Here is a 16,336-nt window from a genome sequence, read left to right as displayed (position 1 = left end):
ATGTAGGAGACACAGGTTCAATCCCTGGTCCGGGAAGATCCCATATGCCATGGAGCAACTAAGCCTGTGTGCCACAACTACTGAGCCTGCACTCTAGGGCCCGCGAGCCACAGCTACAGAGCCCATGTGCCACAACTACTGTAGCCCGCGTGCCTAGAGCCTGTGCTCCGCGACAAAGAGAAGCTACCGCAATGAGAAGCCTGCACACCGCAACAAAGAGTAGCCCCCTGCTTACCACAACTAGAGAAAGCCCTGGGCACAGCAACAAAGACCCAACGCAGCCAAAACATAATAAATAAATATATTTTTTTAAAAAAAAGAAGTAGATTTATTTAGAGAGAAACACACTCCACAGACAGAGTGTGGACCATCTCAGAAGGTGAGAAAGGCACCAGGGTAAGGGGTTGTCAGTTTTTATAGGGTTGGGTAATTTCATAGGCTAATGAGTGGCAGGAGTATTTCAGCTATTTTGGGAAGGGGCGGGGATTTCCAGGAATTGGGCCACCGCCCACTTTTTTTTTTTTTTAAAAAGAAGATGTTGGGGGTAGGAGTTTATTAATTAATTTATTTTTGCTGTGTTGCATCTTCTTTTCTGTGCGAGGGCTTTCTCTAGTTGTGGCAAACGGGGGCCACTCTTCATCGCGGTGCGCGGGCCTCTCACTATCGCGGCCTCTCTTGTTGCGGAGCACAGGCTCCAGACGCGCAGGCTCAGTAGTTGTGGCTCACGGGACAAGTTGCTCCGCGGCATGTGGGATCCTCCCAGACCAGGGCTCGAACCCGTGTCCCCTGCATTAGCAGGCAGATTCTCAACCACTGTGCCACCAGGGAAGCCCCACCGCCCACTTTTTGATCCTTATGGTCAGTCTTAGAACTGTCTTGGTGCCTGTGGGTGTGTCATTTAGCTTCCTGATGTGTTACAGCGAGTGTATACTGAGACTCAAGGTCTCGTGGAAGTTGACTTGTCTGCCATCTTGGACCCATTTGGTTCTAATCAGTTTATGTCATGTCCTCGGGCTATGTCATTCTTTCATGGGTAGTGCCCTGCCCCCTTCCCTCCTGTTTCACAGTGATGGACACAACTTTTCCTTTGGGGGTGTGTGTGTGTATGTTTATATGTGTGTGTATGTACACACGTGTATATATGTATATGACTGTTTTTTTTTCCCCGAATCTTTGAAAGTAAGATGAAGATATTATGACACTTTACCCCTAAATAATAAAGCATGCGTCTCTTAAGAATAATGTTCTTCTACATCAGGGCAATAATATCACACCTAAGAAAATTAAAAGTAATTGTATAATATCATCTAATATCCAATTTATTTTTTATGTTTTATTTTTTTGTTTTGTTTTGTTTTTGGCCAAGCCATGTGGCTTGTGATATCTTAGTTCCCTGACCAGGGATTGAATTCTGGCCCTCGGCAGTGAAAGCACAGAGTCCTAACCACTGCACCACCAGGGAATTCCCTCCAATTTATTTTTAAATTTCCCCAATTGTCTCAAGATTCTTTTTATATCTTTTTGGTGTGTGTTTTGAATCAGGAGCCAATCAAGGTTCCTTTATTTCAGGCTGTTTAAAATTTTTGAAGAGCTAATCCCTTGGGACTGAATTTTTTGGTGACTAGTCCTGATGGCATTTCTTATAACATTTCATGTAGCAATGTTCCTGAAACCGAACAGATGCTTTAGGATGTCATCCTCCTCCCAAGAGAGCCATATCACTTTCATTAACATGGTCACAAACTGTGTGCTTTGTGCTCAAGGGAAATGAACCTATGGGCTTTTTGCTGTTTATGCAAGAGAAAATTATCTGCTATTGTAGGGCTGTTAATAACCCTTTGTATTGTACTCAGTTGATAGCTGCCTTGCCTGTGGGAGCTCTCATGCAGAAAAGAGAAATTAACTAAAACAGAAGGGTCCCTTCCTTTGGGATGGAAAGGAAACATGGAAATTCAAGATAAAATGAAAGGCCAGGGAAAGCAGACATGCTTTAGCATCCCTATGTTGAAGCCAATCCCTCCTTCCTTCCTTCCTTCCTTCCTTCCTTCCTTCCTTCCTCCCTTCCTCCCTCCCTCCCTCCCTCCCTCCCTCCCTCCCTTCCTCCCTTCCTAATTCTGATTTGAGAGCTGTGTAGTGTTAGAGTTCTTCATGACTTAGGTAACTTTGTTTTTTAATAGTTACCCCCAGTTCTCCTATATTTAAAGTGTGAGAATTTTGATAAAATTTTAAAAAGGAATTTAACTATAGATCTTGCTTCATAGACATGATGCAATTGTTGTGACTGCTTCTCTTAATTCTGTCCCAAAGGCTAAATTTTTAATTCTCCTCATGTTTTGGAGGTCCCCAAGACCACTCCTAGGTTCACTGATTCACTGCTAGTGTTACCTGAAAACTGGTTTGCCTCTTGGTGGGTGTTGAGCCAAAAGACACAACGGAGCCAAAGATGGGGAGAAGGAAGGATTTATTCCTTGCAGCAAGTAAGGAGAACACTGGGGGTCTTTCCCAAAGCAGTGTCTCTCTCAACAGCAAAATTGGGGAAGTTTTAAGCTAAGGGCACATGCATATTCATGATGGGGCTTGGGTGGTCAACAGAGTCCAAGCTTTAGCTGATTGAAGTCAGAAGTTCAGAAAAGGTCAACATCATCAGCCCTTAGGTTCCAGTACATCAGGCTACTCTTTACCATTGAAAGAGAACTGGGAGTCTTTATAACTAATATATTATCTTCGCTATTGTTATTTCTCTTGCCTGATTACAGTCAGCGTCTGCATTCTTTCTTCTCTTAAGATCATTGATTTCTAAGACCTATTAAAGGGCAAGCATTGTGGCCAGGCTTAGATCCCAGAATGGCTTAGGCCAAAATGGCCTCTCCTATGTCAAGAAAGCCATGACTGGTTTTCTTTCTCTGGGGACCCTCTACCTTATCTGCTTACACAAAGATTCAGAGAACTCAGCATATAGCTGTCCTCATGGTTATGATTTATTACAACAACAGGCTACGGAACAAAATCAGCCAAGGGAAAAGGCTCGTGGGCTGAAGTCTGCAGGAAACGAGGCACAAGCTTCCAGGAGTTCTCTCCCAGTGGAGTCACAGGGGACGTGTTTAATTTCTCCAGCATTGAACTGTGACCACACATGCAGAGCTACCAGGGAAGCTCATTAGAGACTGGGTGCTCATGGCTTTTACTGGGGCTGGTCACATAGGCACCCTATTTCTAGCGTAATTCCAGACTCCCAGAAGGAAGATAGCTGTTCACCATAAACCACGTTGTTTACACAGTTTAGGCTCAGTGAGCCTGTCTTATCAGTTCTGGGAATGGTGAGAGCCCTCCCGAGATCCAGGCTCCCAGACTCCAGCCAGGGTCTACCTTTCAAGTAGGCCTTTCTAAGGATAGTAGTCTCAGGCCTGCTGTGTTAACTCTTTTGTATACAACTAGCTTTCTTCCTTTCCTTCCACTATGCAAATCAGAACATTCAAAGAATGCTTACATCTTCCCAGTGACAAAATTACTACGATTTATATCACACTAGCAGACTGTGTGTGGAGAAGGAGAGGCAAAAAAGGATGTTATATTTTGGGGATGACTTTCATTTTCTTATCCTCAGATGACTAGTTTTAAATTTCTATATTAATCCATTACTATTTGTCAAAAAAAATACAGGCTCATTGCTAGTATTATTTTAAAAGTTGTACTCTAAAAATCATACTTTGTGCTCTGAAGTGATCTTTTTTTATTAAAAAATACACTAGTTCCTAGAGACAACCCACAGAATGGGAATATGACAAGGAACTTGTATCTATTGATAGAATATATAAGGACTTATTACAGTTCATTAGTAAGAAGACAACCCACTTTAAAAAATGAACAAAGACCTGAATAGACATTTCTCCGAAGAATATCTACAAATGGCCAATAAGCCTGTAAAAAGATGCTCAACATCATTAGTCATCAGGGAAAGGCAATCAAAACTATAGTGAGGGCTTCCCTGGTGGCTCAGTGGTTAAGAATCCACCTGCCAATGCAGGGGACACAGGTTCGAGCCGTGGTCTGGGAAAATCCCACATGCTACGGAGCAGCTAAACCCGTGTGCCACAACTACTGAGCCTGCACTCTGGAGCCCGCGAGCCACAACTACTGAGCCCACGTGCTGCAACTACTGAAGCCCGCATGCCTAGAGCCCGTGTTCCACAACAAGAGAAGCCACCACAGTGAGAAGCCCATGCACCATAATGAAGAGTAGCCCCCGCTCGCTGCAACTAGGGAGAAGCCCACACGCAGCAACGAAGACCCAATGCAGCCAAAAATAAAATAAATTTATTTAGAAAAAAACAACTAATGAAATACTACTTGACACACACTAGGATGGCTATGATCAGAAACATAGATAATAATGTGTTGCTGAGGATGTGAAGAAATTGGAGCTCTCATATACTGCTGATGGGAATATAAAATGGTACAACTGCTCTGGAAAACAGTCTGGCAGTTCCTCAAATGATTAAACATAAAGTTATCATAATGATCCAGCGGTTCCACTCCTAGTGATGCCGAAAACTCGACCTCTGTGCACTGGGGCTGAATCGAATCTTGGAGATAGAGTTTCGGGTGAAGTAGAAAGAATAGCTTTACTGCTTTGGCAGGCAAAGGGGAAAACAGCACGCTCCTGCCCAGAAAAACTGTGTGTCCAAACCTGGTAGGCAAATATTTTTATTTCATGATCTTCCTGACATATGTTTCTCGTATTTTTTTTTTTTTTAATCCCTTTCAACGTATAGACAAGGAAGGCACGACTGAAAAATGCAGTCTGTGTTTCATTTAGGCTGGTGCTTTGTATTAGTCCCACATCAGTGTCTGGCATGGAGAAAGCATCGTGAGGGGTCTGGGAGAACTTTCTTACTTCTTCTGAGTCGAATTCTCACAGTGACTTCAGTCTGTTTTTTGAAGTATTATAAATTCTTGGCCAGGTAATCCCTGAAACTCATGTTCAAAGGCAAATACCAAAGCATATCCTAAAACCAAATATAAATGAATTTTAGATGGACTGCCATTTTAGCTGACTCACATCACTGCTCCCCTCATCGTGATTTTTGGAAGCTTGTCAAAGGGACTGGAAGCTTGGGCTTCCCTGGTGGTGCAGTGGTTGAGAGTCCGCCTGCCGATGCAGGGGACAGGGGTTCGTGCCCCGGTCCGGGAAGATCCCACATGCCGCGGAGCGGCTGGGCCCGTGAGCCATGGCCGCTGAGCCTGCACGTCCGGAGCCTGTGCTCCGCAACAGGAGAGGCCACAGCAGTGAGAGGCCCGCGTACCGCAAAAAAAAAAAAAAAAAAAAAAAAAAAAAAAAAAAGGAACTGGAAGCTCTAACTCAGGTGTTTCAGAAACAAATAATGCATTTTTGATATTTCCCAGAGAGGACATTATTATATATCTTGAAATCTCAGCAAGGACTTGCCTCACCACAAAGCAGGGATGGCCGTGAAGGTGAAACCCTGTATCCCGTTGACCAGCCCCCTCCTGCACTGCCGTACCCTTTCCTTACAGAATCTGTGCTGTCTGACCACATCATGGTGTGATCTTCAGAGGAGACAGGTCATCTCATTCCTTTTGTGACCTGACTTTCCGAGATCCTTTGTTTTATGGGACTGTGGAGTCTGGTGTGTGACACAGGTCCAATGACCAGGTGTGCTATTTCTTTGGTGTTTCCATGATTGATGTTCTTGTAAATCCCTTTGGGGATTTTAATACTGTTCAATCTATATTTAAACCATTAAATCTGACAATAAGAAGTAGGACCCTTGGCAGAAATTAATTGCATATTTGAGAATGGCCGGTTAACGAACACCTAAACAACTTCATAGAGCAGGCAAGAACAGGTCTTTCAAGCAAAAGGGGTCCATCTTCACCTGCTCCCTGAGTAACTGGTGCCAGGGTGCCAAACTCCAGAATCGCCATTAGTTTGGATACCATGGATTAGTTTTCTGGAGAAGTCGGTTGTGATGCTAATGTGGTACAGGGCATTCTTTCCCTCTCTGTCCTTGTCCCAAGCCTGTCATCCTGCAGAGCCCCTGAATGCAGTCTTGTTATGCTGTGAGGTACAAAGTCGCACCAAGGAACTCTAGCTGGTAGGCATTTGTGGCAGTAGGAACATAAAGTGGATAAAGGTCTCATCTGTATTTGTTTTCTCTCTCCCATCTCCTGCATCCTTACCAGGCAAAAGTAGAAGAAAAGATCCAAGAGGTCTTCAGTTCTTACAAGTTCAACCACCTTGTACCAAGGTAAGCTGTGGTTAAGTGTTTGAGGGGATCCGGGAAATACCATCTCCCATGGGAGCCTTTCTTCTTTCCTCCTTGAGCTTGTCCAACCTCAGGGGGTGAGTCTGCTGTGAGGCTGGTGTTCCCTGACCTTGTGGCTCCCTGGAGGTGCTCCTGACCCCAGCTCCTACCACTATTAGAATACTGTCTAGAGGAGCTGCTCACTTGAACTGAGCCATCAGCTGTTACATGGGGATGCCCTCAGGGCCTGAACTCTGAGCTCTGAAGGTGGAGAGAGGAAGTTCATGATCTTGAAGCTTAGTTCTGACCTGCTGTGCTGATGTTCAGAACTCTCAAGCTTTTCATATAACACTTTGAAACAGATGTAGAGTCCAGGGGGATGGCAAAGGATGGATTCCTTTGATGTATATTATGACTTGACTGGGAAAATGTGAGAAGTTTGAGCTTCTCCCAGCCTGGCCTTTACTGGTGATTGTGCAGCAGATTCCCAAGGGCGACATTTCAAGTGAGAAATAAAATGCCTTTTGTTTTCCTTGGTGCTTAGTAAGTTGAAGCCTTCTGAGCTCTTTGATGTCAGAAATTCCAAAAGGAGGATTATAAGCAGAGACTTATTAATTTGAACCTTCATTTTCTCTTTTTTCCCCCAATTTTGTAATGTATCACACTAGAATTTCATAAGGTTATTTCATTTATTAGCATTTCTCTTCTAATCACAGATTGCTTCTCTGAAACTGTCCTGTGTTATCTTTCCTGATCAGTAGTCCAAATTGTGTTTGGTCATTGTTTTATCTTAATGTTATAGCACTTTTCCTTGACAGTCTCTGGACGTAGTCTAGTTGGGCCGCTGGCTGATTCTCTCTGGATGGGAAGCTGAAGGGTCTGAGGTCCAGCCTGACCTCCTTTATCATGTCTCCCAATTTCCTGAGGCCTCCTAACACACTAACTCCTGGCAAGTCAGTCTCTGGGTACTTCTGCTTACTGGACCATTACAAATATTTCTAGCCTGAGTTAACTTGGTGTCTTTTTTTGCCACCATTCCATTTTGCCCTTATTTCCATGAGAAGAAATTTAGTTAAAATATTCTGATTAGCCAAGGCAGAAAACAGTTGGAAAAATGGAAAGACAGGTGGAAGAGTTCTCTTCATCTTTCTTCCCTAGAGCAGAAAAGGAAAGCATCAACTAACCAGAGGAGTCTTCTTCCAAACTGCTAACCTAAATTTCTACTTTAACTCGTAGCCCAGACCTCAATCAATGAATTATTGCTTTTGTCGTGAGCCACAGTTGGAGCTTAGCAAACGACACCATTTGTGTAAACAGCTCGGGGAGAAGGAGCTCTCTGCCCAGTACAGGCTGTTTCCCCAGAGGTGGTAGGACTTGGTGATGGTGAGGGGCATGGTGGCTTCAGGAGGGGTTTGTGGTTAGAGTTGCATCACGATGACTCACCTGATTGTGCTCTGAGTCACTGTGCCCTGTCACCAGCTCTGTGGACACATATCCTCTGTATTTCCAAAGGGACCTTTGATCATTTGACATTCCTTTTTCACCCACCATCAGAATAGAGCCCTTGGACTTTCCTTTTATTCTTACTGAGATGGGACGGAGAATAGGAGGTTACAATCTGGGAAGAAGCTGTGTTTTGGGAGTGGTGGTAGAGGACAGTAAAGGAGTAAAATCCCCTGATTCATAGGTCTTAGGTCAGGTGTGGGTGGAAAACAAAAATGTTTCTGTTGGGTTTGTATCCTTTGTGGAAATAGAATATACCAGGGCTCTGGGTTTATGTCAGGAATCTGACATTTCCCATTTTGTCATTGTTGCCTATGAAAATGAGTGTTTTAAAGGATGCTAATTAGCATCTTATGTCACGGCCTGCTAATTAATATTAGAGATATTACACACTGTGGCCAGATGGCTGAGAATGTAAATCAACTTATCAACATGAGGCTGGAGCCAAACATCTTCACCATAGAATGAACTTCTGGGGTTTAAGAATAAATATGAAAATTTATCAGCATTTTAAATTACTATCACAATTACAATATTTAATATTTTAGTAGTCAAATTTTAAAAGTCTAGTATTGTATTGCAGGAACGAAACTTCCTTGTTAGCTGAAGTGAATATTCAGCTAGAGCAATTAATCTAGGTGACATGGCTCGTCTGTGTTTCTGAGGTCATGCTGCTGATCCGATGTGGCAGAATCACACACACTCCCAGGATCACTGACCACGCCCAGGTCCGGGGATGCCAGCAATGGTGCTGAGCGAGGCATCCATCTATTCAGCCTTTCAGAGCCACTGCCAGATAGAAGATTGGGCTGAAGTTCAAGGCTGAAGCTGAATGTTGTTACATTCTACAGTTTATTCCTCATCCCAGAAATGATCTTCCTCACTCTCAGACTGTGAAACATGCATTCTCTCCTGGAGTGAGGGGGTCCCTCCCAAGGAGCTTTTGGACCATGCTTTGAACAGTTCTGTTTATCCGTATCCTGCTTTCCCATAAAAGTTAATTTTTCTTTCCCCGTGGTTAGTCATTCTCACAGTTTCACATGCTTATGAATTTCCCCTTTTCCATGTATTATATTAGCTTTAGTAAGACACCTGAAATGCATAAACCACACACACACACACACACACACTCACATGAAATTTTTAAATTGTCGGGGAGTTCCCTGGTGACCTAGTGGTTAGGATTCTGGGCTTTCGCTGCCGTAACCCAGGTTCAGTTCCTGGTCTGGGAACTGAGATCCCTCAAGCTGTGCAGCGTGGCCAAAAAACAAACAAACAAATTGTTTTTTTCTTGGGAAAAAGTAGCCTGGTGCTCCTTGTAAGGGGGAAATATTGATAATGCTAATAGAGCACTAAAGGTTAAGTGTTGGCAGTTGCTCTGAAGCCAGAATGCTCTGAGTTAAGCTCTCAAAGCAGTTTTCATACGGGCACCTGCTCAGCTTCCATGTTTTCTGCCATTTCGCTATGTGATGATACTTTAGCATTTTCCAAATCCTGAGCAGTTGAAAGATATGGTCCTTCACACTGTTGTTCTTTCCAAGGTTCATACAAGTAAGTTCATCTTCCCTCCCACCCTCTCTCAAGTGACTTACTGCTTATGTGCCAGAGGCTTACTTTTTGACTGGAGAAGCCCCTGGCTTTAGTGGGTTTAAAGCCCTCCCAGCAGCCAACAATGGACTGATTCCCTGATCTCTCATCTGTCACAAACAAAGGCATGAGTCTCAGGGATGGTCCACGTTTAGGGGGAGGGAGTGTGTTTGCTGTCATTCAGTTTGCTGTGTTCATTTAAAGTCATTCATTCCTTCACCCATTTGGCAACGGTATCTAGGGGCTCAGGCACTGCTGGGCTCTGGGAACAGGGTGAGCAAGGCTGACCCAGGTCCTGCTCCTGCTGGGCTCTCAGTCTCATGGGGAAGGTAGTTATTAAACCAGTGAATTCAAAGAACATAGTTACCAAGGGGGTGACTGTCTCTCTTTTTTTTTTAATATAAATTTCTTTTATTTATTTATTTTTGGCTGCGTTGGGTCTTCGTTGCTTCTCCCTAGTTGCCGCGAGCGGGGGCTACTCTTCGTTGCAGTGCACGGGCTTCTCACTGCGGTGACTTCTGTTGTGGAACACGGGCTCTAGGTGCGCGGGCTTCAGTAGTTGTGGCTCGCGGGCTCTAGAGCTCAGGCTCAGTAGTTGTGGCGCATGGGCTTAGTTGCTCTGCGGCATGTGGGATCTTCCCGGACCAGGGCTCAAACCCGTGTCCTCTGCATTGGCAGGCGGATTCTCAACCACTGCGCCACCAGGGAAGCCCGGAGGTAACTGTCTTAAGAAGGGAACATGGCGCTCCGAGAGAGAGTAACAGGGAGGGTGTAAATTAGGTTGGATGTAAATTAGGGAAGGTGTCTCAGTCTATTTGGGCTGCTGTAGCAACTTCCTGTAGATTGGGTGACTTAACGTTTATTTCTCACAGTTCTGGAGCCTGGGAAGTCCAAGATCAAGGCACCAGCAGATCTGGTGTCTGGCGAGGACCCGTACCTCTGGTTCATAGATGGCATCTTCTCACTGTTTTCTCACCTGGTGGAAGAAGCTCTCTGGGGTCCCTTTTATAAGAGCACTAATCCCTTCATGAGAACTCTACCCTGACCACCTAATCACCATGCAGAGAGGTCCCCACCTCCTAATACCATCACACTGGGGATTAGGATTTCAACATAAGAGTTTTGGAGGGATGTAGACATTAAGTCGTAGCAGAGGCCTCTCAGAGAAAGTGACTCTTAGGCTGAGACCTGGGGGGTGAGTAGGAATTGGCCAGTTTAGGAGGTGGTGGGACTTTTCCAGGCAGAGGGAAAACATGAGCTACAGCTCTGAGACTGAAAAGAGCAGAGTGCACCCAAGGCAGTGTGACTGGAGCTTGGTGAGGGCATGGGACTGTACTGTACATACTGCACGGTACACAAGTATTTCTAAGATACTTCTCCAACAGTGGAACCAGGCTGCCAGTATCCTAAATATACGCATTTATTTGGTCATTCCTGTGTGTCCCAATCTCCCACCCCTCTCTCCGCAGCCACACAGATGCCCTCCTCAGCCAGTTGAGCACTGCAGCGTGCCCTGCGGCGTGCCCTGTGGCGTGCCCTGCCACCCCACTCCTGGCAGAGCCTGGCTTGTTCTGCTCCACCTGATTGAATAGCTTTGGGGCTGAATTATTCAGAAAGGAAAGGGAAAGAGCTCTAGCTTTTCTTTTCTAACGCCCTACACAGAAAAGAGTTTTAGATCTAGAGGTGACTTTAGACTAAAAGAATGGTAAGAGTATTAGTTTGCTAGGGCTGCTATAATCAAATACCACTGATGGGGTGGCTTAAACAACAGAAATTTGTTTTCTCACAGTTTGGGAGGCTGGAATTCCAAGATCAGGGTGCTGGCAGGGTTGGTTTCTCCTGAGGTCTCTCTCCTTAGCTTGCAGAGACCGCCTTCTCACTGTGTGTTCACATGGCCCTTTCTCTGTGTGGACTCCTCCCCAGTGTCACTTACTCTTTTTATAGGATCACCAGGTCCCATTTAACCTTAAATACCTCTTTAAAGGTCCTATCTTCAAATGCAGTCACACTGGGGGTTAGGGCTTCAACATATGAAATTTGGGGATGGGGGGAGACACAATTTAGTCCATAACAGTAAGGCTCTTAGTACAGTCTCTGGCTGACCAAAAGAAACTGGATATATGTCCCTTCAACTTAAAAGAATCATAAACCTCAAAGAAGAAGTTAAAATTCAAGCAGCATTGTGGCCCTTGAAGCTCTAGATAAACAAAGAAACATTTCCCGAGATTTTAGAATAACATTTACATATTAGCATTTCTGTGTGTGTGCTTGTATGCATGTGTACGTGTGTTTATGATTAAGTTGATGAAAGTGAAAGGACAGTTTCCCTTGTGGAAAAAGCCACTGAAAGAAATTTCTCTTCCCCTGCTTGTGGCCAAAGTTGGTCTTCAGATGAAACCAGCTAAAGGAATTCACTAGTTCCCTCTTAGCAGGACTCCCAGGGCTTGGCTATCTGTGAGTGAGGTTCGGGGTGGGAGGAGAGCTATTGGGGAGCCCCCTTTGGGCTGCCTCAGGTCCCACCTCTAGGGACCAACTCAGAGCTGCAGAAAAGGTGCCTGAAGCTTCTTTCAGTTAGATGTTTCTGGTCAGGTGAGGCTTCAGGTAGCTTCTTGTCACTTCAGGACCCTGAGGAGTAGCAGAGTCTCTTCCTCCCTACACATAGAAAAGCCTTTGCCTCTGAGGTCTTTCATTTCCTAGGACGGACAAGCCCCTTGTCAAATGAGAGGAGTGAGAAGACAAGGGAAAGGGTTCATTCTCCAGGGTTGGTTTTTCCTTTTCCCCACAGTAAGGGGAAGGATTTGTTTGTGGCTTAATTCAGCTCTCTAGAAATACCGAGTCCTCCAGGGAAGTTTAACCCCTGGCTGACAGGTCTCCTGCAGTGTGGCATGTGTGACCACACGAGAGACTGATGGGAAGCACCCCTGAGCCAGAGTGGATGCCATCTGCGATCTAACCAACCCCTCCTTGTCCTCTCTGCTTGCTCGCATTTTAACTTTCCCTTTGAGGTTTGTCATTCTTTTTAATTGACAGGACACGTACCCAGGGAGGAGTCTCTTTGGGCTAGTCAGAAACTGACGCTACCATTCCTCTATTCTTTCTCTCGTTCATTCAGACAGTAAACGTTGAGAGCCTGCTCTGTGCTGGGCCCAGGTGCTGAAGCTAGATGCGCGCTCCCTTCACGGGGTTATAGGGTATGCAGTAGGCAGGCAGACCCAACAGGGAATTCCAGTCAGTACCTGGTCCCCTTCCCCAGCATTACACTTAGGATCACAAAATTTTATTCGCAAGAAACCTTTAATGCTGTCTTGCCCGACATTTTAAATGAGGTGGAAAGTGTTCTCGTTATTGGAACAGAGTATTTTCCCTTCTCTCCTCTGTGGCCTAGCATCCCAGGGTATTTGGCCTATTCAAATTCCTCTGACTGTTTTTCAGACTGGAAAGAACTGACCTGTAGAAACCCCTCTGTGACCTGATCCTTTCGTAGTTAGAAGTCAGGGGTTCTGCCTCCAAATTCTGTGCTTGCCCTCACCTGGATTGGGTTTCTCAGCCTCCTCTCACTTCTTGAGTGGGTCCCTGCCTGCCCTGTTAACGGTCTCCTGCGCCCTCCTGGTTTTTCTCGTCCATCACACCTATGCTGGCCACACTCAGCCTGCCCAGCCGGGACCAGGCCGCGCGGTGTGCTCTCGTCAGCTGTCTGCTGATCTCACTCTGCTCCCTCACACCTCTACCTTTCTGCTCTTCCCGTCTTACGAGCCCTAACCACAGTACCCCTGTCGCTGCTTCTGCTAAAGGGTCCTAGCGAGATTGCCAAGAAAAAAAATCATACAACAGTGCCTTCTGAATGGCTTAATCAAAAGTTTATACTCCTCAGCTTCAGCTGGGCCTTCATCCTTCATTCATCTTGTGTAGATTTCCTAACATATTCCCCATTATGGCCAACGCACACTCTCCCAGGTCTTGCCTCCTAATTCCTGAGAAAAATGAGGCCGTCCCACGTTTCCTTGGTTTCCCTCTTCCCCACTTGAGAGTCCTCTGTTTGTCGAATTTCACACTCTCCCATTGTTTCTGTTCTGAGAATGTAGACTCATTCATTATTTTCAGACTCACCTCTCCTCCTGATGCCCTCAGCTGAGTACACCTCCAGTGCTTAAAGCCCACCTGTCCCTGTGCTCACTGAGCCCTGACCCCTGGACCTCCTTGAAAGAGAAATTGAGTCTGGCCGTCTCTTCTTTATGATCTGGAATCTGCTCTCCTCACTCCCTGACTCTCTTGAAGGTCACCAGCCACTTTGTAGTTTGTCCTCTTTTTCCTCACTGTTACTGCACTGTTTGCCGCTGTTAAAAACCTCCGCGAGGGCTTCCCTGGTGGCACAGTGGTTGGGAGTCCGCCTGCCGATGCAGTGGACACGGGCTCGTGCCCCGAAAAACAAAAAAAAAAACCTCCGTGAAATTCTCTCCTCCTGCTCTGCCTGTGAGGCGACACTGCCTTTGTCCTTCCTCTGCTTGTGTACTGCTCTTTACTTCTCTCCTCTGGCTCCTGGTCCTCCAAGCCCTTAAAGATGGGTCTTCCCTCAGTTCTGCCTTCAAACTTTTCTCTCTGCTCTGTCCTCTACTCCTGCAGCTTCACCTGTCACCTGCTTGCAGATAAATGATTCCCAGTTCGTCTGTGTCACCTGGATCCCTCTCCAGAGTCTCACATGTGTTTCCAGCGATGTGACTGACATCCGCACCTGAATACACTTCCAGTGCTTCAGAGTCCACCTGTCCACAGTCAGCTTGTCTTGGGCACCGTGCTAGGTGGAGCCCTCAGAACTCTAAGTTCTTCCCACCTGGTTGACTCTTAATAGCATCTTACCCTGTCTTCCCACCTCATCTCTCTCCCCACTTACTGCTTTCATCAGTACAGTTTGTAAACACATATTGAATACCTGCTGTGGTCAGATAATTTTTCTAAAGCACAGTTCTGGTCATTTTTTCTCAGCTGAAAACCCTCAGGGTTTTCCTTTGCTTATTTTTTTAAATTGAGGTATAACTGACATAACATTATATTCATTTCAGGTGTGCAACGCAATGATTCAATATTTGTATGTATTGCAAAATGGTCACCACAGTAAGTCCAGTTAACATTCAGCACCATATATAGTTATAAATTCTTTTTCTTGTGTTGAGAACTTTGGAGACCCACTCTCCTAGCTACAGTATTATTAACCATGTCACTGTGCTGTACATTACATTTTCATGACTTATTTATTTTATAACTGGAGATTTGTACCTTTTGACCCCCTTCACCCATTTCACTGCCCTCCCCCTTCACTTCTCACGTCAGGCAACCACCAATCTGTTTTCTGTATCCACAAGCTCAGGGCTTTTGTTTGTTTTTTGTTTTTTTGGTGGAAGCCCTGGAGTGCCACATATGAGTGAGATTGTCCAGTATTTATCTTTTTCTATCTGACTTATTTCACGTAGCATAACGTCCTCAAATTCCATCCATGTTGTCGCAAATTCCCTTTGCGTATTAAGTTGAGTTAAATTCCTCAGCTGGCATCCCAGATCCCTGTAAAAAGGGCCTCTTGACCATTCCTCTTTCATTCCTAATAGCCAGGCCAAATGCCCGACCTGCACTCCCTCTGCACACTTTATACCTGTCTGCATGGTGTAGTAGCCGTTAGCCACTTGTACCTGTTTAAACGTAAATTAATTAAAATTAAATAAAGTTTAAAATTCAGTTGCTCAGTCACACTAGCCACATTTCAAGTGCTCAGTATGCACATGTGGCTCGTGGCTACCTATTGGACAGCACAGACAAAGACACTTCCATCATCACTGGAAGTTCTTTTGGACGGCCCTGGTCGGTTCCTTTTGTTTTTGTTCCTTCTTGGCTAAACTGTCCTCCCACCAACTCCTCACCTCCTCTGCCTGTTAAAATATTCTCCTTCTTCCAGGGCCCCTACCTCAAATTCCACCTGTTCACACAACCTTCCCTGATCGTTGTTTTCTGAATGAGATGCCCTCCCCCAAACCCTTTAGAGCTTCTAGTATTTTATCTGTTTTCCCTTTATGACACCTACCCAGTTTTCCTCATATTGTAACCGCTTATGTCCTTATCTCATTTCCAGTACTGAATTAGACTTTTTGAAGTGAAGACTACTTCTTCTCAGCACAGTACAGTGGGAGTTCAATAAACAATTGTTGAATTGAATACCTAGGAAAGAGACTGGTTCTTCTTTCATTTTATTTCTGGAATCAGCAAGCACAGTGAATGTCTTAAATTCTTTACTTTTTTCCTTCCTTCCGTAATCACACAGACCCCTTCTGTCAGACCCAGCGAGAAGTGCAGCCCCTGTCCTCTGCCTGCCTGTGCAGGTGGCCATGGCCAGCACAGTCCATCTTAGAGCCAGTGTTGCTGACATCAGGGCCGAGGAGAGCGACTGGCTGCAGAATACAGACATGATCCTCAGGCCAGGGCTGTGGGTCAGCACGTGGGAGGTGGAATTTCGGGGAGGGAATACTAGATGGATGAGTGAGGGGCAGGCAGGGTACAAACCACAGACTTCAGAGAAGTGACCCCAGAAGAAATGACCAGAACCACAGAGGCTAACCAAATCAGGGACGTGGCGAGGCTCACATTTAAATTGCCTACAGGATGGGGAGCCGCAAGGTATCTGTTCTCAGCTAGACCCTGGAGGAACTTTCTGGGTGGTTTGTTACCGCCTGGCTAAGTGTGCTCACAGTGGCATTTCTAGCCCAAAGCTACCGGCCACGAAGGAGAGTTTGTTTTTAACATTTTATTTATTTTTTGTCTGCACGAATTTTTTATTTATTAATTTTTTTTGCGGTACGCGGGCCTCTCACTGTTGTGGCCTCTCCCGTTGCAGAGCACAGGCTCCGGACGCGCAGGCTCAGCGGCCATGGCTCACGGGCCCAGCCGCTCCGCGGCATGTGGGATCTTCCCGGACCGGGACACGAACCCGTGTCCCCTGC

At 45.6% G+C, this 16,336-nt stretch overlaps 1 protein-coding gene across 2 annotated transcripts in view; it reads left to right on the top strand.

The window, feature by feature from the left end:
- LOC307182410 (protein farnesyltransferase subunit beta) overlaps positions 1–16,336 on the top strand; it is an 85,363-nt gene that overhangs the window by 15,646 nt on the left and 53,381 nt on the right. For both annotated transcript variants that reach the window (XM_079913635.1, XM_079913634.1), the window contains exon 2: positions 6,205–6,269. In XM_079913635.1, coding sequence (XP_079769761.1) covers positions 6,205–6,269 — 65 coding nt within the window. The remainder of the gene's footprint in view (positions 1–6,204; positions 6,270–16,336) is intronic.

Source organism: Stenella coeruleoalba, assembly GCF_951394435.1.
Source record: "Stenella coeruleoalba genome assembly, chromosome: 2".
Classification (NCBI taxonomy): domain Eukaryota; kingdom Metazoa; phylum Chordata; class Mammalia; order Artiodactyla; family Delphinidae; genus Stenella; species Stenella coeruleoalba.
Note: the sequence above shows the minus strand (reverse complement) of the source record. Positions and strands in the feature narration are given on the sequence as shown.